This window comes from Miniopterus schreibersii, assembly GCF_964146895.1.
Source record: "Miniopterus schreibersii genome assembly, chromosome: 2".
NCBI classification, from domain to species: Eukaryota; Metazoa; Chordata; class Mammalia; order Chiroptera; family Miniopteridae; genus Miniopterus; species Miniopterus schreibersii.
Genome location: NC_138102.1, coordinates 174916731 through 174944223, shown reverse-complemented (window position 1 = coordinate 174944223; position 27493 = coordinate 174916731). Strand labels below are relative to the sequence as shown.

Below are 27493 nucleotides of genomic sequence, written 5' to 3'. Positions count from 1 at the left end.
GAAACGCCTGCAGCATGAGGATAATTGTTCTGATATTTTTAATTGTAAAAACCATTAGACTTTCAAAGGAATTTAAAAACTTTCAATATTATTTCATGAAAAAGTCTCATATTGTCATGTATACGATATATCAACATTTACTACCTGTCATATTTAATGAGAAAACATCGTTGTTGTATGCTTGGAAAATCCTCAAACCCATTCTTCTAGTAAGTGTCGTCCATAATTTAAAAGTTGGTTTTTTATCTCCACTTAAATAAAAAAAATCTATTGTAAGGCTACAAATTATTATATACCAAAGCAATACCTAGGTTCCATGCTTTACACAGTCCCATGAAAAAATAATTCAATTGTTCCAAGTCCCTGATGCAAGGCACTTCAAAGCACCCGCACAAAACATCCATGTAAACAGCAGTACAGTACATGATTCAAATCACATGAATGACTTTTACACAGCTTGATCTAGACTAAAGATAAAACCCATCACAGCCACAGCTAAAGAGCATGTTAAGATTCACAACAAGAATTTGTTTCTCTTACTATAAAAAAGGAACAGGCCATATAATAACCTTTTAGACGAAAAAGACCACCTGATAAATATTTTCATATGGAAAAGCATGCTCCTTGGGTATAAGTGATCAGGAGTAAATGCAAATGGCATTTCCAAATACCCAGCTTTGTATCTGCCAGGCCCAGCAGTCTGGACTATTTGTAGCACCTTGGAAAATGCATTAGAAGATCACAAAGGTACATTACTTTAAACTAACCTTGCCGTAAGGTTAACTTAGTCCACAGTAACAAAGAACAATGATGTATAGAAATAATTCTTAAATTACTGGCTTATTAGATTTAACTAGCAAGAAAATTTCTCTTATTTATATTAGTACATCTCATGTACATAAAGCACCAGTTTAAATACGATTATCAAACACCTCCAGCATTTTGTACTCAGCCTGAAAGTTCATTTCTCACTTGTTATGTTACATCCTTAAAGCTGAGGACAATGGTGATGGAGATATCGAAAGAGAAATTCCGTTCCTTCCCTATCACGTATATGTCTCTCAAGTAAAACACAGACGAAGTAACAAAATTTAAAAGGTCTACTGCATTCTCTGGAGTGCACCATCCCAGCAGAAGTGTCTGCCTATTAGAGGATTAACACGCGGGGCGAGGAGGCCGGGTCAGTCTTGCCGCTGCAAGGCCACGCTCCACATGAGAACTAGTGAGCAGCCCTCACAAACGACCACCAGTGGTAAAGAGGTCTGAGTGTGACGACGCCACTGAGGCGTAATTTGCATGAAAATGAACACTTGTGCCTCTTTTCCAGCGCTAATTCTTATTATCAGCATGCCCTTCTTGGGCATAAAAGGGATAATGGTATATCTAGGCTTATGCACAATTTATAATCAAATATAAATATTGAGACTGCTGCATTTTTAAATTACACATTAAAAGTGACTCCCAAAAGAAAATCAATTTCTTCATAAATGAAAAAGGCTCTATAAAATGCTGGAATGATGGCTAATTCAAATATAAAAACTCATATACAAAAAATCCTAAATGTTCCTTCCAAACTACACAGGTTCATACAGTTGATTCTACCACACAACTGTACTATGGTTACATCACCAGAGGAAAACACTCGTAAAACACTTCAGTTAGCAAACTGAGGGCCACTTCTTGACAACTGCATTAAAACTGCAGCATCTGAGCCGAGCTGGGAAGCACCGTGCTTAAGCATGGTTTCCTTCCTCCTGCTCTTGCGTCTCACGGTGGTTATGAAAGGAAGGAATCTGGTCTGTAAACGACTGGCCCATCCACTGCCCGTTTGGAACATCACCGAAGGCTGATTCTCCACTGTCAGCTGCGGGGGAGCAGGGGGGAGAGTGTTAGTTTATTCCATTTAAAAGCTTTAAATGATCAAATTAGGAGATGTTAACTGTCCACTGAAGGAGAGCTGTTATTACAATAGTTAAGCAAGTTTCTTGAATACAGTGAGTTTCTGTTTTATTTTCAGATGCAGGACTAATAAATCCTCACTTGTTATTCAAGGGGGAAAACGCAACTAAGATGACTTACTACAGTTAGTGACTACAGAAAACGAGCCGTACATTTGCACAGGTAAACATTAAATAACCATTTTCTCTATGTCACTAACCAGAGTTTTCTTTTATAATTCTCATTCTTCAATAATGTACCCTTTTTAAAGAGCTTACCCCCCCAATCCTGACAACAGCAAGTCTTTGAAAGGACAAACATAGGGAGGGACATACTTAGCCCATTCGAAGAGAAGCTGCAAGGTGCACTGTTGCACGGATCCCCACCATAAGCACCACCATATGCTGCTTCGTAACCCGGGTCGTATTTCTCTTCCTTAACAGCCATCTTCTTTGCATCCTCTGTGAGGAGGGTGAAAGGGATTTAAAATCGATTTTGTACAACAATTTTCCAAAACAGCTTTATTCAGGAATGATGATGAAGGAATCTTTTTCTTGAATGTTCATGCATGGAAATACATCTTTTGCTATACATAATCTTTTGCACTCTTTGTAACATATACTACATTAGCTCATTGGAACTGTTACAGCCTGTGAGATTTCATTTTAGGTGGGTTATACTGTTTCTTGTATCCTCAACATCTGTAGGAGCACCAACGTAGATGGAAGACCTTAGTAAAAGGAGGTTTAAACCGTGACTAACAGCCATTATCAGAGCACTCTGGCTGCAAATATAACTGCCTTCTTTTCTCCTGCTTTTAAATCCACAGCACACTTTCTGTAGTGTATATATACATAGAATGAAAACGGAGCAATAACAGTGACACACCTTGGGCAAGCTGTAGGTCAAATGTATACTGAACTTCTTGAACATCTGTGTTTCGTTCAATGCCTTTCAACTGATCTCTTAAGTCTTTCAGCTTAATGTAGTAATGAACTTTGTCCTGGGCTCGAGGAAACTGAGCACATCTTGCACTGGATGATGGCATCACATAGCAGAGCTAGAATCAAAATTCATAGTTATAGAAATCTATTATCTTTGGGTTAATAACTTGATACTGACCACATAGCAATATATGTAAGATCAACAAAAGCAGTTGTGTTTGAGTTCAAATTTGTAATATTTACATATTACAAAGTTAATAATCAAAAACAAGGGCGTTTCCCCCTCCCGTGTTCATCTATCAATGAACAGTCTTTTCAACTATGTGGCTCACAACTGCAAAGGTAGAAAAGGCCATGTAAGTTTACAATGCAGCCTTCCCTCCCAGTTCTGTCTCTGTCCACCTAACTCTCTTCCTCAAGGGCAATGAAGGTCACCAGTCTCAGAGGAAGTCCAACAACTATACAAGCAAATGTGTCTGAGTAAATATTCTCCCTCACCCCTTTTAAAACACCCACAAATGGTAGCATGCTCTGTTCTCCATACTGCACCTTGCTTGTGAGAGAATTCCATGTCAGAGCAAAAAGCCCTTCCATTTTCAGATTTATTTAGCCAGAGCCAAACTGTGGGGATGTAGGTTGTTTCCCATCTTTTAATATTGTAAGCTGTAAAAAACTTTGTACATATTTAATTTAGAGTATGTGTTGGATAAATTCCTAAAAGTGGAATAGCTAGGGAGAAAGATATTTGCATTTATCATTTTGGATAATGGTGACAAACTGTTCTGCACAGAGCATAACAAAACTTCTAACAACATATCTCTTATACATAAAAGAGTGAAACTGCATATTATGGAATTTCCAATGACAATTTTTGCCATATATATATGTATGTATGTGTGTGTGTGTGTGTGTGTGTGTGTGTATATTTAAAATCCTCACCCGAAACATGGATGCAAAAGAGAAACATAGATCAGCTGCCTCCCACATGTGCCCCAACTGGGGATCAAACCCACAACCTGGAATCAAACCCACAACCTTTCAGTATATGGGATGATGCTCCAATCAACCGAGCCACACCGCCAGGGAAACAATTACTGTGATTTTTATTTTATTTTTTAAATATATTTTTTATTGATTTCAGAGAGAGGAAAGGAGAGGGAGTGGGAGAGAGAGAGAAACATCAATGATGAGAGTCCCTCATTGGCTGCCTCCTGCACACCCCCTGCTGGGGAATCAAGCCTGCAACCCGGGCATGTGCCCTGACCGGGAATCTAATCTCGATCTCCGGGATTAAACCTCAATGTTCAACCTCTGCGCCAAGCAGGCTGGGCAATTATTGCGATTTTTAAATTGTCCTCCTTATCACATATTACAGAAAAAAAAAATTATTATTTTGTTTTGTTTATGAAACAGTGATATGTAGGTGCAAATGCTACCAGGTTTGTAACAGACCATTTTCCAATCTCAAAATATTCTTCGATTAAAGTGATCCAGAAATCTGAAAAAGGAGAATTTTCTTTTTGTTTCAAAGCTGAATCACCAACCGTATCAATAAGTGAATACTTCATGATAAAGAATAAATTTTAAAAATAAATGTACTCACAGTTCATTTTAAGAACTGAAACTACCTATGATATGATTTAAGTTCACTTACTACTGCACTACTATGATCACATATCCATGCAGCTCACATGCCTGAGCCTCATCTGGCATCTAAGGGACAGTCATGCAGAACTCAATAGGAAGTACCAAACTCATATGTACAATTTTACCCGAGCAGACAAGGATAGGCCTCAATTTAAAGAAAGACCACTGCTACAATCTACTTTATCAATCACATATTTACAACAAGTTAAAAACTGAAGAAATTTAAAAAGCAGAAGGTCAGATATATGTAGGTGGCAGAAACTATTCTGAGGTTTCCATAAAAACCTATCAGCACAGTGGCTTCTCTATCATTTAAAATGCTCTCTGTAACACATGGGTCTGTGCATGGGTGTTGTTTTGTAAAAAGTTGTAAACAAAACTTAAAACTATAAGCCCTGGCCAGCATGGCTCAGCTTGTTGAACACTGTCCTGTGCACCAAAATTCACCCATTACATTCCCAGTCAGGGCACACGCCCTGGTTGTGAGTTCGGTCCCCAGTCAGGTTGCGTACGGGAGGCAAGTGATCCATGTTCTCTCTCCCCCTCCTTCTAAAATCAATAAAACCATATTTTTAAAAACTATATTTAAGAAGAAAAATTTGAACCAAACTGTCTGCAGAAATCATAGTTTGAAAACCACTGTACTATTGCATGACGCCTTTATGTGTAAGACAATAGTACTGTGTGCCAGTCACGTTGGCTGCATGTGTCTGCAACTGGGTTGTACCATTTATATGGCTCTCAAACAAAAGTGGGCTAATACATATAAGAGCGGCACTTATAGTTCTACTAATCAGGATGCCTATATTTATATGTCTGTTTCACAACTGAGTAAGGGCTAACCAACTTGAATTTGATAAGAATATCCCATTAAATGTATTTTAAATGTAGTATGTAAGCCAGGTCCTCTTAATATTTAGCCAAGTAACATAACACCATTAAGACATTTATCTGACAAATGTTTCTTTTTTCTAATAAAACTATATCAGTATCTAAATTAATTTATAACTATTAGTTTAAGTTGATATATAGATATTATTCAACAAAATACAGTGTTTTTCTTTTCATGGCATAAATTACAATGGATAGAACGAATAAAAAAGGTAAACTAGCTAGAAGAAAATTCATATTTAGCTGATTTACAAATGTAACTTTAAGGACTTACAGTTTCTGTGTCTGGGATCTTATGGGGTTGAAGTCCGAACTCTAAGTTCTTAACCTTTACACCAAAAACTTCTTTACTAAAAATTTCATAAATACCTAAAATGAAACACAAACATATTTACATTGCCCATAATGTTAGTAAAGAAAACATATAAAATTTAAAAGTGAACCTTACATTTTCCATTAAACACTGCTATTCGTGGCTGATATTTCTGTAACTTCTGCACAAGAATACGCCCTCCTTCACGAAATTCTTTACTAAAATTAAATTAAAAGGTCATCAAAATATAAGTATGGTGATATTTATAATATACTAAATTCACAGAGCTCTCAATGAAAGACCAATTCACATACTGTTTGTTAGGCCCAGCCTGAACTAGCACATACAGTATTCCTAGAGTGTATGAGGCACCAGCGTAATCAGGGTTCTGACCTATATAAATAAATGTTATGTAATCACCTGGAAAGATCCTTGCTGCCTGGTGTTGTCCTTTCCACCATATTGGTAAATCCAATACCATACTTCCCTGGTAAAGTGTGATCGTCCATATGGTTCAGTTGGACCTCACTCAGTCCTGACATAAACAGACACTTCCCTGTGAAAAAGACAGTTTATTTCCACAGAAGGTCAAAGGTTCCTGCCCTATGAGTTGATGTGTTAGCCTATATCCTATTCTTGAAATTTAAAAAACCCAACAGATTATAACATAGGTCAATTACCATATCAAGCAATTACTATATTCTAGGTACTATGCTAAACACTTTGCACGTAATATCTCAATTATACTAATTATTTTATGAGATATTACTATTATTATTCCCTTTTCATAGAGGGTTAAGGTAAATGCCTGTTGAGAGTACCCAGCTAGTCAGTGTAGGAAACTCTGAAACAGTTCTCCTTTCCAATAACTGGTGGTATCACCACCTGCCCCAGAATACCTCCAACAGATAAACATACTCTGATGGACTCAGGACATTCAAACACCTTGACAGTGGAGAAATGAAAAGCTGAAAATTCTCTAGAAAAAAAAAAGTTTTAATAATGGAGACAATATGCTATTCATTCCAAAAACACATTACTATCATTCACCCTAACTGTGTTTCGTGTTACTCTTAGATAATCAGCTAGCATGTCCTGAGGGCCTACAGCATGCCTCGCTCTGTTAGGCATGAGAAACCTTGTACGCAGGACAATACAACAGTAGTCACACTTGGTTTTAAAGCTCACTCTAGTATGAAGGTTTTGATGCTATTTTCTGCTGGACACGAAGTATCTGTAGAGCATGTCCCCAGTTATAGCACTTAACTGGACTGGCAATGATCAAGTATTCCATCTCTCCTAGGAAACGTGATCAGCAGAAATTGGGCAAGGTCAGTATTCTGCACTGGTACAATGATGTACTATTGCTACGTCTGTAGATAACTTAAAAACAATCCTTTAAAAAAGTAGTAAAACTCACTTGAAACAATTCAAGCAAAAGAGGAAGTCATCCTTTTCATGCCCCTCGACTCTCATAAACCAAAATGCTAAGTGACATGTCACTCCAAACCTTTTCTGTATATACACACACAGAGCAAATGTATGTATATTTATATATATACAATCTCTCATATTAAAAACACAATTTTGTTTTTAAAAAACCCCAAACTACTAACAAAGATATCTAGTTTAAAAGTAAAATAATAATAAAAAAGTAACTACTTACAGAAATGGTTTCCAGGTCCAGGGTAATGATGCCCTTTGTAAGCGGCCATCAGTCCTGGGTTTATGCCAATCTAAAAAAAAATGTATACATTTTAGTAGGGTTTAAGCCTTAGGGCTTCTGTGGAGTGGTGGACAAAACTGAATTTATTAAAATAAAAATTTAATCTGCCATCATAAGCAGTATTGTTTATCAACTACCTAGTCTTTACCTGAACAAAGTATACCATTCTGAGGAAAGGAATTTCCTTCATATTGAAAGTTTTGCTGTGGTTTTTAAAAACCAGTTTGATTCCCTCATATCCCAAGCCCTACCCAACTGGGCTGGAAAGAAAGAGGTTCTGGAGCAATCAGTCAGTTGGAGCCCAGGTCCAGTCACAAGTCTGCTTCTCAACTCCAGGCAAGCAGCTAATTCCATGTCACCCACACAGCTGTTTGCATGCTGAAGTTTCTTACAATTACAGTAAAAAATCAAAGTTTGAAATCAGCGTTATGTATGGAGAACTCACAGATGCCAAGAAGTCTAAAGGAGTTACGTGGATTATTTAATTTAATTGCAACCCTATGAAGGAGGTACTATTATCACCCCTGTTTCACCAAGGAGGAAACTGGTGTTCAGGAAGGTTAAGGCTTGTCTAGGGTCATACCCATGTGGCAGGGTGGACAGCAGACAGCCCACTCTGGAGCCCACCCCCTTAAACACTCCCAAATAATACAACCTTATGAGGGGTAACCTCATTTACTACCAAAAGAATTCTTAGAAACAGTTCTTTTCTGCAAAATTATTTGCAAGGGTAAAGGTTAAGTTAATCCACCAATGCTATTATTTACAAAACCAAATGAGAACAAACATCCTTACAATCACAATGTCCAGATTGAAGGTCAAAATGTCTGGGAGAGTCTTGGTCAAAAGTTCAGCTTCTGAAACACCATTAAAACGGTCAACTTTTCTTTTTACTTTAAACGTGTCTGTAATTTTTTCTTGCTTTTCTTTTGATTTTGTGGACTTGGCAGATTTCTTGGGCTCGGCAGGTTTTTTGGGTTCCACTGGTTTTTTTGGTTGTGTTTTTCTGGGTTTTCTTTTCCTTCCCTTTGGAGTCTCTGAAACAGTGATTTCCAGAATGTGATGCAGAAAACCATAATTACAAACTTCAGGCAGCTTTCCCAGAAAAGCCCCCTCTCCACATCCTTTCCACCTTTCTCCTCTACTTCCAGCATCAGTCTCCTCGCCAACGTCTTCCCTCGTTTCACCCTAGCACGGGGTTCATGTGGCCCCACTCCCTACCCTCCTCCCTCTGCTGGCTGTTGCATAACAATCACAGACTGATGTCCCACACAAGCTTACCTGGTATCTTGGTCTCCCCATGGATACAAAGTATCTATGTACTATTTTATAGGAATTCTAAATGTAAATATAGAAATAGTTAAGTAAACAAGTGAAAGAATAAGTAGATAGCAAAGCATGGAGGAAGGGAAACATTTTACTCAACTTCCCCATAACTCCAGCAGTAGAAAGCCTCAAATGGCCTGTGTGCTTGTTTTAGAGATTGTGAGTAAGTATATATTCTGCTCCACACACAGCCACAGAGGTGACCTCAGAGGTGCTGAGGATGCAATCTCTGGCTGGCAGTATTTTTTCAAAAGGCAAGACTAGGGATCTGATGTCAGGACCTAAAGCAGAGTTTCTCAGTCTCAGCGCTATTGACATCTTAGGCTGAGTTTCTGGTTGTGGGGGCCTGTCCTGTGTATTATAGAATGATTAACATTCTATACTCAACAGCAACCTTGGCCTCTGCCCACCCGTCCACAGATGCCAGTCACAACAATCAAAGGTGTCTCCAGACAATGACAAGTGCCTAGAGGGCAAAATCACCCCGGTCACGAACACTGTCCTGAAGTATCCAACTAGAAGCCTTGGTTTTCTTACCCTTAGTTCTTTAACATCGCTTATAATTTCTCAGGCTCCTCCCTATTCTACTACTATTTGCGTTTCTCCACCTTAGCTTCCCGTCCTACCTCACACTGCTTTAGCCACCCCTATGCCAAGGGAGCCACCTCCAATGGCTTGTAGCTGGGGAAGTCCTAGTGCTGCCTGCCCAGAAAAACAGGAGTCAAGGGCAGGGGTGTTGCCAGCGTGGTGGAGGGAGATGTGTTCCTGGAATCACACACTGCAACTCGGAGCACATTTCTCATGCAGTCTGCTGCACTGGAGAAAATCATCACCTTCTCTCCACCCCGGCCCCAAATCCATTCCCCTCTATTCTAATTCTCTACCTGGGTGAATGGTACCTCCTCCCCCATCTGCCCGGGGTTACTTCCAGGTTCCTCTTTCCCCCTCACCCCCACGACACCCATTTCTGGGGCCACGTAATTCTACCTCCCGAGCAGCTCCTAATCCTGTCCTTCCCCATCCCTTCGGGTCCTCCTTATTCTGTCCCCAGGTTATCCAGAGGGTCTCTAACCCACTCCTCGCCTCAGTTCTGCTTGCTCTCTACCGCCCAATCTACCCTCTGTAATTAGTTCCAGGATGACATTGTAAAATCCATTTTACTGAAGCCGCTCTCTGCTTACATTCGCTCGACAGATCCCCATTGCCTTCAGAATAGGATATACTTTGTTTTTTCTTTAATCCTCACCAGAGGATATTTCTTCCCAGTGTCTCTCAGAGAGTGGAAGGGAGAGAAACATCGACATGAGAGATGCATCGATCGGTTGCCTTCCTGCAACGGAGGTCCGTGCCCTTGACTGGAATCAAACTCGAGACCCTTCAGTCTGTGGCCAGTGTCCTAACCACTGAGCAAACCAGCTAGGCCAGGATACACATTTTTTAGGTTGAACAAGCTTCAACTGCCCCCTACCCAGCCTCATCTCTCACCATGTCTTTGCTATGCCCCAGACTCCAATGACAAAACCTCCGTTTTTTAACTGTCGTGCCTCTTGTCTGTGCTCTGTGCATGCTTTTCCCCGCGCCTGAAATTCCCCAGCCCATTCTTCATGGGGATCAGGCCTCCTCACCCTTGAGTTTCTGAGCTCTGGGAATCGGCCTGAGCCTCAGTCTGAGTTAGGTGTCAACCCCGTGAGCTCTCACAGCATCCTATGCCCCTCTTCACTGCTTTATGTGCTGGGCATGACATGTGTTATTATTTCCCCTACTAGATTATAAGATGCTCAAGGGCAGCACCCATGTTCTCCAACTCCCCCAAGCCTATCACAATGCCTGGAACATACTAAGTACTTAAAAAAGGAGTTAAACGTTTTAACACTAAAACAGAGCTAAGATTAATCATTAAACCCTTTCTTAAATAAGCTGGCTGCCCGGCCGGTGTGGCTCAGTGGTTGAGCATTGACCTAGGATCCAGGAGATTGCGGTTCAATTCCCGGTCAGGGCACATGCCCGGGTTGTGGACTCAATCCCCAGTGGGGGGGGGGGGGTGCAGGAAGCAGCCGATCGATGACTCATCACTGATGTTTCTATCTCTCTCTTTCCCTCCCTTCTTCTCTCTGAAATCAATAAAGATATATTTAAAAAAAAAAAAAAGTTGGCTAATCCAATAGCTAATTTTCTATACTCTCCTGGTGCAAACTACCTTGTGCAGGTTCCTGAGCAGGGGCTGGCTCTGGAACTTCCGCTGGCACCTGCTGTGTGTCCATAACTTCCCCGTTAGGAGCCTCAGCCATCATTTGTGGAAACCGAAACGCGTAAAAAGCTTCAGCTTGCTGAAGGGAAAAGCTGAAAGAACAATTCAATACAAGATAAGAGGGTAAAATCACCCAAATGTAAGTTTAAATGATCAGCAGTAAATATCTTTTCAGGATCCAAATATTTTAAAACCAGACTGTAGTATTTATTTAGAGTTGACAACAGGTGCGAAGTGAGGAGGAAGATCTATTCTCATATGTACACTCACCCAACCTTTAATGAGTGCCTACTGACCAAACATTAATTCACTCTCACACTGTTTAATGACGAGATGTGCCATCAATAAAACTTACCTGTCAAGTCAGACTGCGCTTTCTCTGAGATGACATCATGGGAATTTTCTGGTAGGGAGACATGAAAGGCCCACGAGCCCGTACAGGCCCCAGCACACGGAAACAATCTGTGTTCCTACCTTCAGTGTTCAGCCGTCTTGTTGCAAAGATTCCCTCCAACCTAACCCTCCCCTAGTGTGACCCCCCCTCCCCTTTTGAGATAAAATTGACTTATAACATTGTTAAAGGTATGCAACATGGTGATTGGATACACTTATGTACAGGGCAGGGCAAAAGTAGGTTTGTGGGTGTGAGTGCTCAAAACAGTTTATTCTTGTTATTATTTAATTATTGTATTATTTTCCATACAAACTGTAAACCTACTTTTGCCCCACTCTGTATTGTACAGTGGTTACCACCATAGCCTTAGCTAACACCTCCATCATGTCACATAATTAGTGTATTTCTTTTTTGTAGTGAGAACGTTTAAGATCTATTCTCTTCACAACTTTCAAGTAAATAACCGCACAGTGATGCTGTACACTAAGTGATGCAGGTAAATAAAATTATATAGGTTTCAGGTGTATGATTCTATAATACATCATCTGTATATTGTATTGTGTGTTCACCACCCTAAGTCAAGTCTCCTTCCATCACCATTTATCCCCTTTCCCTGGAAATTTGTGCCCTTTGACTAACATCCCCCATTCCCACCCCTCCTTCAATCTAATCTAAAGCTCTCTTTTGGTTTATTTGCCTGTTTACTTATTTATTCATTGGATCTGTTTTTTTAGTTGTTGCTGGGTTTTTGCTTTTCTGCCACTAAACAGAGTAGAAATGAATATTTTATAAATGTCTATGAATTTACGGAAAAAATGCACTCTAGACCTTGCTGCTGAACATGACTTAAACTTTGCTCAGAGTGTTCTGTTCAATGTAGGAAGCAGAGGCCTTCACAGAAAACAATTTCCCCAAAATATTTCGGATGACCATAAACCACTATCTCAAGCTGTTGCCATCAGCACAAAGCTAGGGAAGTAAACACATCTTATGAAACTCAAGTTACACTAAAGCCAAATAATGCCACTCGATCTGCAGGAGGAAGGGAACACTAGGAAGTAAAGCAGATGAATGCCGTTTACTATCTGGAGAGAAAAGTCATGTTCTGCGGCTAGATACTCCACTTACTAGGGTTCTTTCTTTTCGCACGTGGAGAAAGGAGACAGGGAGCTCAGAAAGCAGAAATTTAAATCTTATCTCAATAAAGTGGTTGTAAAAGAAGGCAAACTAAAAGCATAAAAGGCTGAGACAGGCACAAGGCAAGGGTCTACCCACGGGTGGCTGAGCTAGAATGTGAGCTTTGCAAAGAAAAACGGGCTCAATCCTGTTTTTCCAGTAGATGAACTGCCGGAGAGGTGCTTTAACATCAAGCTATCTTTCAGGGTAAGTTGATTTTAAAGGTTAAGAATTAAGTGCCCTGTGCAATGCAACATTGTTAACTGTAGGCTCTATGCTTTCTATCCCTGTGCCCAGCCCCAGCTTGTTTTCTAAGTGGGGCTGCAGAAACCACACGTCTCAGCTCTGTCCTCTCTGACTCCTCCCCCGCTGCAGAAAGGACCTGCTTCCTCTACCCATGTGTACGAAGAGGGCGGCCTTTGGTCACATCCTGCACCTTCCTCTTCTGTGGCCTATGAGGAAACCTCTGCTCTAGTCCACCAGGCTTGGTTCAGAGTTAAAATACCAGCACTGGGAGATTTCCTAAAACAAACAAACAAAATAAAACAAAGAAGCAACCCCTCCCCCAAAAAAGATCAGTGCCCCGGCTGGTGTGGCTCAGAAGTCGTCCCATATACCGAGAGGTCGCTGGTTCGATTCCCGGTCAGGGCACATGCCCACGCTGCAGGCTCAGTCCCCAGCAGGGGGCGTGCTGGAGGCAGCTGGTCGATGTTTCTCTCACTCTCTCCCTTCCTCTCTTTCTAAAAAACAAAAATCAATAAAAACGTATTTTAAAAAACAAATAAAAAGGTTAAGAATTAGTAAGAGAGGTTGGTATTAAACTATATCGTAAGAATTTATTTCTTTAAACATTTGTGTTCAAATTATATAAAAAAATAAAGACAATGCAATGATTTACGAAACATTACCATGAGAGAATACTATGCAGCTCCTAGAAAGTAAATGTACTGATACTCCATAAAAGCACAGAAAACATTTAATATGTTTTCAAGTGGAAAAGTATTCCACTTGAAACAGTATTGTAAACTAAGGCCACACAGAGGGAAAACATGTAGCCAAGGACTAGAAGTTAAATGTAAAAGTGGAGAGAGGTGCTTAGATCAAGCCCTGCACATAGTAAAACGTCTTCTCTTTTCACACTTTTCTTTACTGCTATTAGTAGCTCTTTTTATAAATTGTCAAAACACTAGTTGTTCAATACTTGTGATTTAAATATTCTAATGAGGAGCTGGGTAAGGCTAGGGTACATTGCGAGATCATGTGAAGTTTACTCTCTGGAAATCCTAGGAAAACGCAATGTAACTTCTGGCTGTGACCAGTGGCAGTTTCTGAGAGGCTGACAGCCCCTTTCAGCTGGAATATATAAAAGTGAAGACACGTGGTCACAATAAATGAGTGGCCAAAGAATGCACGAGGTCTGCTCTTAGTCTGTCACACTGTCAGGAAGGCAACCTCCCTCCCTCATGCTTTTTGCTACCACTCTGAGTTCAACAGATGTGTTCCATTTTGAGTACTTAACAAAAATCCAAACTTAAATCCTGGCCGGGTAGCTCAGTTGGTTAGAGCATTGTCCCGACACGCCAAAGTTGTGGGTTTGATCCCTGGTCAGGGCACATACAAGGAACCAATCAATGCACAAATACGTGGAACAACAAAATTGATGTTTCTCTCTCTCCCCCACTAGCTCCCTTCCTCTCTCTCTAAAATCAATAAATAAAATTTTTAAAAATAAAAATTCAAACTTAAATCACATAAAAATTAGGAAGACATTATTCACACTACAAGAGGATTCTGAACTTTAAAAAATAAATTTCCAAAATGCGGCTCCCTTAGCATATTTAGGGGGTCATAAGGATCTTCAGAAATTCTAGGGCTCGGAAATTGAAAATTAATATTTTCCAAATCAGTTGACTGAAGTGAAAAATAATGAAGAAAAATATCTGGAGTCTTAGTTTATATATCCATTTTGAAAGAAATCTAGAAATTTCTCTTAATGTGTCCTTTGATCTTCTAAAAATGATCTCTGGCACTTCACAGTAAGTTAAATTAGAATAGAAAGGAAAAAGTAAAGCTATGGAAACCAGAATGTGTACGTTCTGAGGTAATATACTGTCTCTAAGTGTTAAATTCAGCCTGGTCATCTTACAGCTTCCTGACAGCCAGAACAAAAGGAAAGAGGGTGGATCACCACATTCTTGTTACTTGGCAGAAAAAAGCATGACATCTGTGCAAAAACCTTCACGAACTTGAATGCTAGGAAACTAAAGAGCTCTGGACAATCTCATTGTCTTTTATTTTTTTATTATTACTTTTTAAAATATATCTTTATTGATTTCAGAGAGAGGAAGGGAGAGGGAGAGAGAGAGATAGAAACATCAATAATGAGAGTCACTGATCGGCTGCCTCCTGCACGCTCCTGACTAGGGATCGAACCCGCAACCGATCGCCTGGATCCTAGATCGATGCTCAACTGCTGAGCCATGGCCGGCTGGGCTTATTGTCTTTTATTTAATACTAGTTCAGTTTGTAAGCAGCATAAACTTCTTTCATCCTAAATGTAAAACTATCTCTTAAATACGTTTGTTGTATTTATATATGGTAAGTGCCACTTCAAAACTCAGAATTCTGCAATGTTTGAGTAATTGTCTCTGTAGGAGAGGAAGAGCTACATAAGAGCACCTAGTCAAGGCATTCATCCTCGCAGGAGGCTCAGTTCCCTCACCATGAAAATGAGAGGCGAGATTCAGTGATTTCTACATATACGGAGAATGCGTAGAATATAGGACCAAATCTGTCCAGGCTCCAGACACACCCCGAAGCTTTTATTTTCTATAACTCCCTGATTTTCTATAACGCCCTATCATTTCCAGTTGTCCCCACCTGCTGGGTGCTACCTGTCTCCTTTTCCTGCCGCTCACCCCGTCCTCTCTCCTAGCCTCCACGTGCACTCCCTTTCTTTTGAACAGCAGTGCTCAAAGGGTTGGTTTTTACAGCTGTCTGAAATTGATAAATTGTGTTTATCCTGATGAACTGTGTATTTTCCAACAATCTTTCTCAAAACAAACACGCATGCATACATGTGTACACACACACAGCTGACTGAAGAATCCAGTTAATTCAGATTTGCTGTAGTTCAAAAAACTAACTCCTTAAGATTTTCTCTAAAGGGAACAACTCCAACCTCTTTAACCCACAATTATTTTCCACTATTTTAAAGATTTAAGTTGCTCTTTCTGAATACACCTGTCTTAGTCCGTTTGGGCCACTACAACAAAAGCCCACAGACTGGGTTGGTAATGAACAAGTATTTATTTCTCAGTTCTGGAGGTTAGAAAGTGCGCTGTCAAGGCACCAGCAGGTTCACAGTCTGGCCAGGGCCCGCTTCTGGGTTCATACGGGGCCGCCTTCTCCCTGTATCTTCATAAGGCAGAAGGCGTGATCTCTCTCGGGACCTCTTCTGTAAGGGCACCATCCCACTGAGGAGGGCTCTGCCCTCGTGACCTAATCACCTCCCCCACCCCCACCTCCAAATACCATCACCTTGACGATTAGGTTTCGACATATGAATTCTGGAATAACACAAACATTCAGTCTGCAGCAACATTTTATTATCTTCATTTAAACAAGCACAGCCGTGGCCAGTGTGGCTCAGTTGGTTTGAGTGTTGTCCCATACACTGGCAGGTTATGGGTTCGTTTTCCAGTCAGGGCACATACCCAGGTTGTGGATACGATTCCTGGTTGGGGCACGTACAGGAGGGAACCGACTGATGTTTCTCTCTCACATGGATGTTGCTCTCTCACATGGATGTTTCTCTCTCTCCCTCCCTCCCTCTAAAATCAATTAAAAAAATTTAAACAAGCATATGCAACACTGAATACTTAAATAACAATCAATGCTAAATAATCCATATGCTCAAATTAAAAGGACTGGTTATGTAAACTATGATGGAACACCATCATAACTATTTAAAGACTACATTCAGCACTGCTTAAGCAGAAGTGTCTTTACCATGCATTGCTGGGTACTTGCTGTGCACAGTCTACTAGAAACCGTAAACACAAAGATACAGAATAAGCCAGAGTCCCCAGTTTATTTAACGCCTCTTCATATAGTATGATTTCGAGTTTCCTCACTATTTGGTCATTTTTGATCCTCAGAAGCAAGCAAAATAAAAATACTTCAGATACAGCCTCATCGTCCTGAAACTGAGGAGGGCTATCAACTTCCTCATTCTAGAGACACATCACAGAACCCAATACATGAGCTTTACCGGCACTCACAGAATATAGCTGATTCATACTGAGTTCACCATCAACGCAAACTGCCCTTTTATCACTTCTCCCTCATCTCACACTTGTATTATTGGGTTTTCCACACCTAAGCAAAGGATTGCACCTCTTTTTGTAAAAGATGATTCACCATTCCAGCCAGTTGGGACTGATCTGGATTCTGATTCAACCCATCAGTTCCACAAACCGGTCCCAGAGTTAGGTCACAGACAAATTTTATCATTTCATCAGTGCCTTTAAGTTGTCAAACTTCTGAAAAGAACAAAGTTGGGGTAGTAGTAAATGGCACATAATACACACCTCTCTTCAGCCTGCCCTTGACTTTTTCAGTACCAAGCCAGTTTTTATTTCACCTAATTAGACTGCTATCAGCCCATCTTCATCTGCCCACACACAAACACAAAAGAAAAAAAAGTGGAATGGCACAGTTGTTAGGGAGGCCAACTTTGAAGCCACACTGCCTGGTCTCAAATTTCAGCTCTGCCATTTACTAGCTCTGTAGGCAAGTTCCTTAACCTCTTTATGTCCCAGATTCCACATCTGTAAAATGGGAATAGTTGGACCTAATTCACTGGTTATGAGAATTAAATTAGTTAACACACGCAAAACACTTAGAACAGTGCCTGGTATGTAATAAATTCGCCATAACAATAATAAAAACAGCAGGAGATTAAATAGTTTAGGTACCTCCTGTCATCCTCCTCCTGATGTTGTCTAGTCTAGTATCTTTATCTAAAAAGGGATGACCTAACTTGGTAGGTCTTGCTTTTTTCTGAACCTACACTATAGCCTGTGGTGACTAGTTCCTTTTAAACATGCTCAATAACCACGGACAAGTAAACATTTTGTTTAGGATCAAAGTTCATATGTTAAGAGGACAGATGCCACCTCTGGAAGAAACAGGGACACGTGTATTTATTTTCAGGCTTCAGGCCCCTCTCCTGTTGTCTACAAATCCTCATAGACTGCTGCAATTTGGCTTCTCACTTGAAATCCAACTCATCCAGGCCAGGAAATATGATTTCTGCTAGAGCAGCTAAAAGTTCTCTTAAACGTCCACATTGATCCTGAGCTTTAAATCTTTTACAGACATTCATGCCCCATTTCCAGTCTGCAATCATTTTTTTTAACATAGGAGATGAAAAATCAAAATCAGAAGTAAGTGCTTATGGTGTCACTTATTAACGCCATGCCAGTCAACTAGGCAGAAAACCCAGACTTTCTTGTCCTTCTCGTGGTCCACATCTAACTAAAAAAGTTCTTCTTGCTCTCTTTAACATTTCTAGAAAGCCTGATCTTATTTGAGGGTTAATCTTTCCTGTTTTCTCAGTGGTCCGTGTCACACTTTTCCATTCATTTTTTATTTGGCATCATATTTCCATCTTTGGTGAATGCCCTTTTTCATGCTTGATCTCTTTAGAAATATACTGGCCCTCTTCCTCAATATCTCCTCTCTGGTTAGGCTGTAAGTGCTTGTTCTGACTCTTGAACATCTCTTTTTTAAAGAATCTTTTATTCATGGAATTTTTTTCTTTGAATGTGTTTGTTTTTTAATCTTCACCCGAGGATATGTTTTTATTGACTAGAGAGACAGAGAGACATCGATGTGAGAAACATTCATCAGTTGCCTCCTGTAAGCACCAGACTGGGGAACCCACGACCTAGATATGTGCCCCAACCAGGAATCAAACTAGCAAACCACCAGTGTACGGGACAACACTCCAACCAACTGAGCTATCCGGCAAGGGGTCTTTGAATGTTTTGAAGTTAATCTTCCAAAATAAAAGGCAAAGTCATTATTACAAAGCACTCCATTCTATTCCTTGATTAGCACAAAGTAAGGGTAACAGAGAACCACTTTCTCGGGATTACCTGGGCCTGTCATTTCAGAATTCCCAAGGATAAACTCCTTACGTATTAATGTAGAATTCTCCTTATTTCCTGAGGTTGAAGTTTTGCAAGTCAATAAAAAAATGATCTATATCTCTATGGATTAAATAAAGACAGAATCTAAGTCAGTTTTGAGCTAACCATTGCACCAGAGACCTACTGCTTTGCTTTATAAGATACTGAATGAGTTCTTCTGACATGGAACTCACTTAATGGTTGGCTCTACCCAAGTTTCCATTCTGACCTGAAGGTTGCAAAGGGGAGAGTGATGTCCACAAGTTCTGGTGAATTCTTTTCTTCGTAAAGTTCTTCTGGGAAAGAAGTGGAGTCCTTTACTTCAGGATACAGTTCCCACTTTATCTGCGTGTCACCTCCTTTCCTAAGCTCTGAGACTATTTTGGTTCCTTAACCCCTTCCGCCTAACAGGGATTCACAGGACTCAGAACTGGCCTCCGGAGATGCCCTGTCCACAGGCAGGGACAGGCCCAGAGAAGTGAAGCGTCCTAAGCTCGGCGCCCATGAGCCACCGAGTCAGGTTAATTCTCCACAGGTTTAACAGCATTTTATACCAAAATGGAGCATCACTGTAAAAAAGACCCTGTTATTACTGACCGTATCTAACTTCTTTCATTTGGTTTTCTGCCCGTTCAAATCTCAAAATCTCTGCTTTTGCAACGCGTTTTTTCCACGCATGTAACCCTCCTCAAAGGACATATTAAAAGTAGACCCTGAAGTTCGTCCCCAAGGCCACTACAAGACATTTTCAGGTGACTTCTTGGGAGTGTTCTTCACAATCTAAGATTTCAGGAGCTCTAGGATTAACCCACCTCGGGGCCCCTGGCGCTGCTTCCAGTAAACCGTCGGGGAAGGAGGCCACAGTGAACCTGACTCCGGAACGGAGACACCTGCAGGGATACAAGGGCGACTCCGCCTTTACAGCTCTTTGCACGATAGTGAGGGGTGAAGGGAAGTCTGGCCAAGAATGGCAACCAGACATACAACAGGAGGCCGCTGGCTGCTTACTAATGCCTTTCAGAGCCAGCTAGAGGCCGGGAAGGCCTGCAGAGGGGTTCCGCGGCTGCAGACGCCGTCAGAGCGGCCCGGAGAGCGGGGCCCACGCAGGCCCGCAGCGCGCACGCGCGGCCCGGCCTTTGTACAGGCGGCGGCCCTTTAAGACCCCAGCGTGCGTGCGCGCGCCCGCCGGCCGCCCCGCCGCGAGGGGCGCGGGGGGAGGGGCGGCGCTCCGCCCCGGCCTTACCTGCCCGCGTTCTCCGCTTCCATTCCCCGCGGCCGCTCCCGCCAACGGCTCCTCCTGCCACGCGAGCGAGCGAGCGACCGGTCGCTGTGCTGTCGTGGCGCCCGTGCAGCGGTACGACAATAACCAGACACTTGGACGCGATTGCTGGCAGAACTGGGGCCGCGGCTCACGCTCAGGCTCCTCCCCCGAGCCCCCAGCCCCCCTCCCCCCAGCGCAAACCCCTCTTTTGCGGGGCGCTTCCGCCTGTTGGGAGCCAAGTCCCACGATGTGTGGGCGTCACGTGTCGCGGGACAGCCCAATCAGGTTTGTGCGCCTGCGTTCTTCTGGCCGCTTGGCCTTTCGGGAAGGGTGGAGGACAGAAATGGAGGAGCGGGAGCGCGGTGCTGACGTAAGCTCTGGCCGTTCCCGCCCCCGCCCGCGCCCCGGAATCTTCAGGGATGGGGGTGATGAGTGAGGAAGGCCTCTGGGGACTCTGCGCAGGTGGGGCTGTTAGGCTGAGCAATCAGGGTCATCCAGGCCTTTCCACCAGAAATTTTATCTTGATTAAAAACTGTTTTGCATTAATCATCAAGCGTGACGTGGGCGATTGAAGAGCCTGTGGAATCAAAAAACGTGGGAGTCCAGGCCACTGTACCTTCTTGGGCCTCAGGTTCCTAATCGGTAAATGGAGTTGATAGTCAAACTGCTTTGTAAAATGTAAAACTTGACGTAAATCATTGTCTGCTTTAGTTTGGGTATATAAAAAATATTGTTTGAAGTCTATGTTGGTAGGTGCCATTCAGGCATCTCGTTTTCTTTATAACCTTCCAGACTACTCCTGTTTTTCCTCAGTGGCGCTTACAGCTAGTTTTTGTCTCATTGGTTTTCAAATTGTCACTGGTGTTTGTACAGGGACTTCATTAAATAACTTAATGGAGATAGCTTTTTATCTTTCTCTAGTTTGCATGATGAAAAACACGGCTACTGTATTAGTTAGCTTTCCCTCGTTAAGCTGTGGTAACAGATGACTCCAAAATCTCGGTGGTTTACAGAAACAAAGGTTCAATTCTCACTGATGTAACACGTGGGCAGGGAGATGGCTGTGGCTCTGTGCTTCATGTGGCTTCTTCTGGGATCCAAGAAAGGGCTTTCCTGAGTAAATACAGAATGATTAATTTGTGTCATGTCAATTGCTTAAAACTTTTAATATTTTGAGACTTTTCAGAACTTTTACCAATACAGTGTCCCTTAGTAGGTACTACTCAGAACCTGACTCATGGTGGGTACACATAAACCCTGACAATTGATGTGTATTCTTCTTGTAATGCAAGTGCCTAACTTAAGGTTTGACTGCCAAGGCATTTATTTCAAAGAGTCATCCACTTCATAGACTGGCTATCTAGAATAAACACATTGCCAGACACACACACACACACACACACACACAGGCTATCTAGAATAAACACATTGCCAAACACACACACACACACACACACACACACACAGGCTATCTAGAATAAACACATTGCCAGACACACACACACACACACACACACACACACACACACAGGCTATCTAGAATAAACACATTGCCAAACACACACACACACACACACACACAGGCTATCTAGAATAAACACATTGCCAAACACACACACACACACACACACACAGGCTATCTAGAATAAACACATTGCCAAACACACACACACACACACACACACAGGCTATCTAGAATAAACACATTGCCAAACACACACACACACACACACACACAGGCTATCTAGAATAAACACATTGCCAAACACACACACACACACACACACACAGGCTATCTAGAATAAACACATTGCCAAACACACACACACACACACACACACACAGAGGCTATCTAGAATAAACACATTGCCAAACACACACACACACACACACACACACACACAGGCTATCTAGAATAAACACATTGCCAGACACACACACACACACACACACACACACACACACACACACACACACAGAGGCTATCTAGAATAAACACATTGCCAGACACACACACACAGGCTATGTAGAATAAAGACATTGAGACACGGCCACCCACCACTAGATTAAAGAGCCAGGCAACCTCCCCCAACTGAGGCTTCTTTGTTTTAGGAATCTTGGTTGATTTCAATTAAGTGACCATTTAGACTACTTGGTTTTTGTTTTCCTTTTCCTGTACTTTAAATTTCCACTATTTTGTTTTAAATTTACTGATAAGGAGTGAACTCTGAAGCCCTAGGCCCCCACCCTTGACCCCAGTAAAAGCAGCTCACTCTCTACCTGCGACCTCGCTGTGGGGCCCCAGGTGTGCTGTATAATTTCCAGATGTGGTAAATAATAAACCTGTATCGTTTCAAAGTTTCCTGATGGTTATTGCTGAAGGGTGTCTTGCAGCCATAATAAGAACTGTAAGGGCTGGATCAGTCACAACTTTGGTGTTGATAGGCTGAGACCAGTACAAAACAGGTGTCCATTGAATATTTCTTGAAATAATGAATGAATGCAGCACATCCTCTTTTTCTCTGTTTTTTCTAACCACCTGGGATCACAGTCTAGAAAAGTTTTAAAGCAGGTGGCTTGCTTCACTGGTTTTAAAGAGAGAATTCTGGTGACAAAATATGTGTAAAGAGCTGCAAACTTTTCTTAAGAGGTTTTCACTGAGAAAGTTACCTTTGGGCGGCCAGCTTTCCCTCACTGTGGGGTGCTGCACCTTCTGGGTCTGCTAACTCCATTTGTAACTTCAGCAGATCATGAGTGTGCTTAGTTCTGTCTTACAAAAGGAAGAGTTGTTGGGGAGCAGGACATTGAACTTGGGAATGGTGAAGCAATCAACAAAGTGGCTCCTATTCTATCAATGTCTCTCTCACCACGCTGAATCTGTCTGGAAGACAAACTTGTTCAGCTCTGAGCCTTGCTTGGGTAAGTCTGGGAGAAATCTCCTCTCTTTGCCAAATATGCCTCTCCTTCAAGGAGACCTTGTATGATGGGACAACGAAAGAAGACCCAAGTCACTTCACTTTGTTTCCCTTTTCCTCCCAGTTCTCCTCCCTTTCAAGAACCTAGTAAGCTTGCTTACAGTGGTTGCCCAGGAAAGGAGGTGATGTGGAAAAATTAGAAACTTTTTGGGCATGATAGTTATGTTCATTATTTGACTAAGAATGGTTAGGTGCACACATATGTAAAAACTCATCAAATTGTATGCTTTAAATATGTGGTCTACGTCAAGTACACCTTCCTGAGTGTTTGAAAAGGGAGTGTATCATGATTCATCTTATACATACAACCATAATCCTTCAAAATTGTCTTGCATTCTTTTGCTTAACAAAAATCAATCCATAACCAAAGCACAGCTTAAGAACTGCTGAAGTTAATATTGTCTATTTCAGGTTCACTCTTTTCCAGTAGCACCGTAGCACTAGTGTATAGCTGTCTCGGTGTGGATGTTTCAGTATCAAAGGACCTCCGGCACGAGGAGAGTGCTTTTAAACTTCACTCACTCCAGGGTGACCTCACCTAAGCACTCACTGCTCAGTGTGCCAGTCTCCACTCGCTTGGAAAAGGGAGTTAACGCAAGCAGTTTGTGCGTGCGAAAGGACAAATGGTGCAGTAATCCAGCCCGAGCCGAGCCGCAGATTTCACATCTGCCAGGGAAACCCTACTATAGGGAGAGCGATGAGGGAGACAAAAGCCTGGGCTGGGAAAGGTCTAAGAATCGGTTTAAAGAAAAAAATTCTGGTTCCGGTCCTAAGTCCCACTTCCGCCCGGGTCACGTGCCTGCCCGGCAGAGCCCCCGCTTTCCCATCCGGCGGGGCCCGAGCTCCTGCATTTCCAGTTCCGTCCAGTGTGCTCGGGCTCGGGCTCCGGCAGGCGCTTCCGCCCGCGCTCTGCCGCTGGGCCGAGTGCCCTAGGTGCCCTCCGTGCCCTCCGCGGCGCACTCTGCCCGGGCTGCAGTTCCTCTCCTAGAGCTTGAGGGGGCGCGGGGAAAGCACGCGGGGTCGGCCTTCAGCTTACTTCCCCGGCGCTGCCTTTAAATTCTGAAGGCCCAGCGCCCCACGCTGAGAAACCACTGAAACCTGGTCTCGGGCCTGGAGGGGACTCTCGTTCGCCCTCTCAGCGCCCTCCTTCCATATCCCGGGGCTGCGGGTGGGCGAGAACCCAGGTGTCTGACTCTGGCCCCCGCTGCCGGCTGCTGGGAGGTGGTTTCCCGGCTCGGTTTAGGCGGGAGCTGGGACCCTAACACCGCCGCTTTCCTTCCCCACCCAGCCCGCCGACCATGCCCGCGGGCGTGCCCTGGGCCACCTACCTGAAGATGTTCACCGCCAGCCTCCTGGCCATGTTCGCGGGCTCCCAAGTGGTGCACAGGTACTACCGGCCGGACCTGGTGAGTGAGCGCAGCAGGGCCCTGTGCCTCGCTCTTGGACTACATTCTCCCCACAGCAACAAAAGTGATCCTAAAACGAAATCAGGAGCACATCTGCCCTGGGCCTAGACCCTTAGGATGGCATCCAGTTGCATTTAGAGCAATGCCATTTTCAGCTCTTACACAGTCTTAGGCAGAAATCATACGCAGGTCTTACACAGTCTGGCACCTGCCTGCCGCTCGCCTTACCTTACACCATTTCTCTCCTTTGCCTTTGTTGCAGCCACACCAGCTTCCTTGCTGTTTCTCAAACTCATCAAGCTTGTTCCCACCTCAAGGCCAGACCTTTTCTCTTCTTGAAGTGCTTTTCTCCCAGATCTTAGCTTGGTTTCCTTCTTCATAGCTTCAGGTCTCTGCTCAAATATCTCCTCCAGCAATGAGGTTCCTTTGGACAGCTTCAGAAGGATTGCTGCTCTGCTATTATGTCTCAGTCCTTTGTTTCCATAGGGCACTCGTCACAGTTTGCAGTTATCTTATTAGTTTGTCTCTGTTTTTTGTTTTCTCCACAAAAGGACCGTGCCACAATAAGATACCACTTTATAACCACTATGGTGGCTGTTAATTAAAAAAAAAAAAATCAGCTAATGACAAGTGTTGGTGAAGATATGGAGAAACTGGAACCCTCATATAGTGCTGCTAGGAAAGTAAAAGGGTACAGCCCCTGTGGAAAACAGTTAAACATAGAGTTATCGTATGACCCAGCTATTCTACTTCTAGGTTTATACCCAAGAGAAATGAAAACATATGTCCACACAAAAACATGTACATGAATATTCATAGAAGTATTATTTATAAGAGCCAAAAAGTGGAAAGAATCCAGTTGTCCATCAACTGATAAATGGACATATAAAATGTAGCATATTCATTTAGTGGAATATTATTTATTCCTAAAAGGAAATGAAGTACTTGCGTGTGACAACATAGATGAACCTTAAAAACATGCTAAGTGAGAGAAACTAGCTACAAAAGACTACATGTTTTATAATCCCATTTATATGAAATGTCCAGAATAGACAAATCTATTGAGACAAAAAGTAGATTAGTAGTTGCCTAGAGCAGTGGCTTGGAGGCAGGACGACTGTGTGAAAATAGGGCTGATGGATGGACAACATTATGAAAATACTAAAGGCCATTAAATTTATACTTTAAATGGGTGACTGGTGTGGTATGTGAACTTGGATATCACTAAAGTGGTTACCAAAAAAAGTCACCTTCTCAGGCCTTTCCTGACCATCTTTCCTGAAGGCAGTTTTATATTTTTTGCTCACTGTTTTATGCATGGTGGAGAGTCAGTAAACAGCGCAGGAATAAATTTCCAAATATGGAAAGCTTTATTTAAATTTGTGATCTGTCAGTTGATAGTAATGCAGACTCTCCCCCTGTAGAACTTAAGACGTAGCCTGGATAATAAAGTCCTAACTGTAGGGCTAGAAAGGGACTTAAGAGCAACTGTGGGTTCTCATAATAAAAATTTATTGTTGAGTAGCAAGGGACTTTTTGTTTTTATACTCTTTATTTGCTTTGAAGTCTTTCAGGTCACATTTAATACAGTCTAAGAAAACACTGGCATCTTTTTTTTTTTTTTTTTTTTAATAGACAATACCTGAAATTCCACCAAAGCCTGGAGAACTCAGAACGGAGCTTTTGGGGCTGAAAGAGAGACAACACAAACCTCAAACTTCTCAGCAGTAGAAACCTCAAAATACAACTCTACCAAGAACTCTGTGAATAATAAGTCTTAAATACATATATTTGAAATTTATTGACTCAAACTACTTGTACTTAAGCACCCAGTACAGTGCTACCTACAGGAGGAGGTGAGCAGTAGATATGAACTGATGCATTGAGATTTATTTATGGTTTGACCTATGTTTCTTGAAAACTGCCAAAGCTTTCTTAAATGTATTTGATATTTAGTTGTGAATATCATGTGAGATAGAGTATTTGCAGTGATTCCTGCTCTTATAATTCTTTTTTTCTTAATATATATGCACTCCCTTGTTTATTGCAGTATTAGCCAAGGTGCAAAAACAACCCCAAATCTCCATCAACAGATGAATGGATAAGAAAGATGTTGTACATATATTCAGCCATGAGAAAGGATAGCCTGTCGATTCCGATTACAACAGGGATAAACCTTCAGCACTTTATGCTAAGTGAGATAAGTCAAACAAAAAGATGAGTATTGTTATGATATAACTTATGTATGGAATCTAAAAAAGTCAAACCTCTAACCCCCCCCCCCCAAAAAAAAACACAACGGAGAGTAAAATGGTGGTTGGCAGGGTGTGGGGACTGGGGGATAAGAGTGATAGTGGTTAAGGATACAAACTTGTGACAAGTAGTAAATAAGCCATAGAGATGTAATGCACAGTATAATGAATCTAAACCAGTGATTTTGAACTGGTGTGCCATGAGAATTTTTAAAATGTGATACCTGACTGTTTAGTCAGGGGCACTGACCTCTTTTCCCTTAGATTATTAAATAAAAAAATGACAACAGCCAACACAACAATAGTCATCTGTGTGAATGAATCAGAATTATACCCATTTTTTGTCAGGTGGGCAAAAAATATGATATATTTTTTGGTGTGCCACAGAATTTTAGTAATTAGTTTATGTGCCGTGAGATGAAAAAGGTTGGAAATCACTGGTCTAGACAATAATACTGTAATTATGTAATGTGATAAATGTTGCTACCACAGCAGTCATTAACAATATATGAAGGTGTCAAAGTAACATGTTGAACACCTTAAACTTACACAATGTTCCATGACAGATTTATTTAACTAAAAAAAAAAATTTCAAGCTACTAAAGGTCACACTGCTATATAATTTGCAATCAGTGTTGACTGTTAACTACTAGAAAAAGTAGTCATTACGGAGACCCCTTTGTAGAGTTCTCTTGATAGAAGGTTGAAGATGAAACACTAGAGAGACTATCGACAAAAAGTTCAACGAGAATATCTCTCTCTGCCTCTAGACAAAATTAACCCTGTGTTCTTGGACTTG

General features: G+C 41.9%; 2 protein-coding genes across 4 annotated transcripts; one reads left to right on the top strand and one right to left on the bottom strand.

Moving 5' to 3' along the window:
* Positions 1-21: 21 nt before the first annotated feature.
* On the bottom strand, positions 22-20127 carry TDG (thymine DNA glycosylase). The gene is made up of 10 exons (XM_081129986.1): positions 20044-20127; positions 10983-11125; positions 8255-8496; positions 7400-7469; positions 6154-6289; positions 5869-5951; positions 5695-5789; positions 2827-2998; positions 2274-2399; positions 22-1864 (listed from the first exon to the last, which is right to left on the bottom strand). Exons 1-10 carry the CDS (start codon positions 20064-20066, stop codon positions 1734-1736), a joined length of 1221 nt encoding a protein of 406 aa, XP_080986112.1. The 5' UTR covers positions 20067-20127; the 3' UTR covers positions 22-1733.
* Positions 19991-26741, top strand: UQCC6 (ubiquinol-cytochrome c reductase complex assembly factor 6). Of its 3 annotated transcripts, none has more exons than XM_081129991.1 (3): positions 19991-20346; positions 24325-24442; positions 26078-26741. In XM_081129991.1, the coding sequence occupies exons 1-3, from the start codon at positions 20309-20311 to the stop codon at positions 26171-26173; spliced, it is 252 nt and encodes an 83-aa protein (XP_080986117.1). In that variant the 5' UTR covers positions 19991-20308; the 3' UTR covers positions 26174-26741. The 3 variants fall into 3 exon arrangements, with proteins under 3 accessions (XP_080986117.1, XP_080986115.1, XP_080986116.1); XM_081129989.1 differs by lacking the exon at positions 19991-20346 and adding an exon at positions 20380-20431; XM_081129990.1 differs by lacking the exon at positions 19991-20346 and adding an exon at positions 24134-24220.
* The last annotated feature ends 752 nt before the right edge of the window (positions 26742-27493 follow it).

Excerpts from the sequence above, each read along its gene's own strand:
- UQCC6 (XM_081129991.1), top strand. The coding sequence starts at position 20,309 with ATGTGTGGGCGTCACGTGTCGCGGGACAGCCCAATCAG. Across the intron at positions 20,347-24,324 it reads TCGCGGGACAGCCCAATCAG|CCCGCCGACCATGCCCGCGG; the intron begins GTTTGTGCGCCT and ends TTCCCCACCCAG. Across the intron at positions 24,443-26,077 it reads GGTACTACCGGCCGGACCTG|ACAATACCTGAAATTCCACC; the intron begins GTGAGTGAGCGC and ends TTTTTTTAATAG.
- TDG (XM_081129986.1), bottom strand. The coding sequence starts at position 20,066 with ATGGAAGCGGAGAACGCGGGCAG. Across the intron at positions 5,952-6,153 it reads GGCAGCAAGGATCTTTCCAG|TAAAGAATTTCGTGAAGGAG; the intron begins GTGATTACATAA and ends ATTTAATTTTAG. Across the intron at positions 5,790-5,868 it reads AGCAGTGTTTAATGGAAAAT|GTATTTATGAAATTTTTAGT; the intron begins GTAAGGTTCACT and ends GTTTCATTTTAG.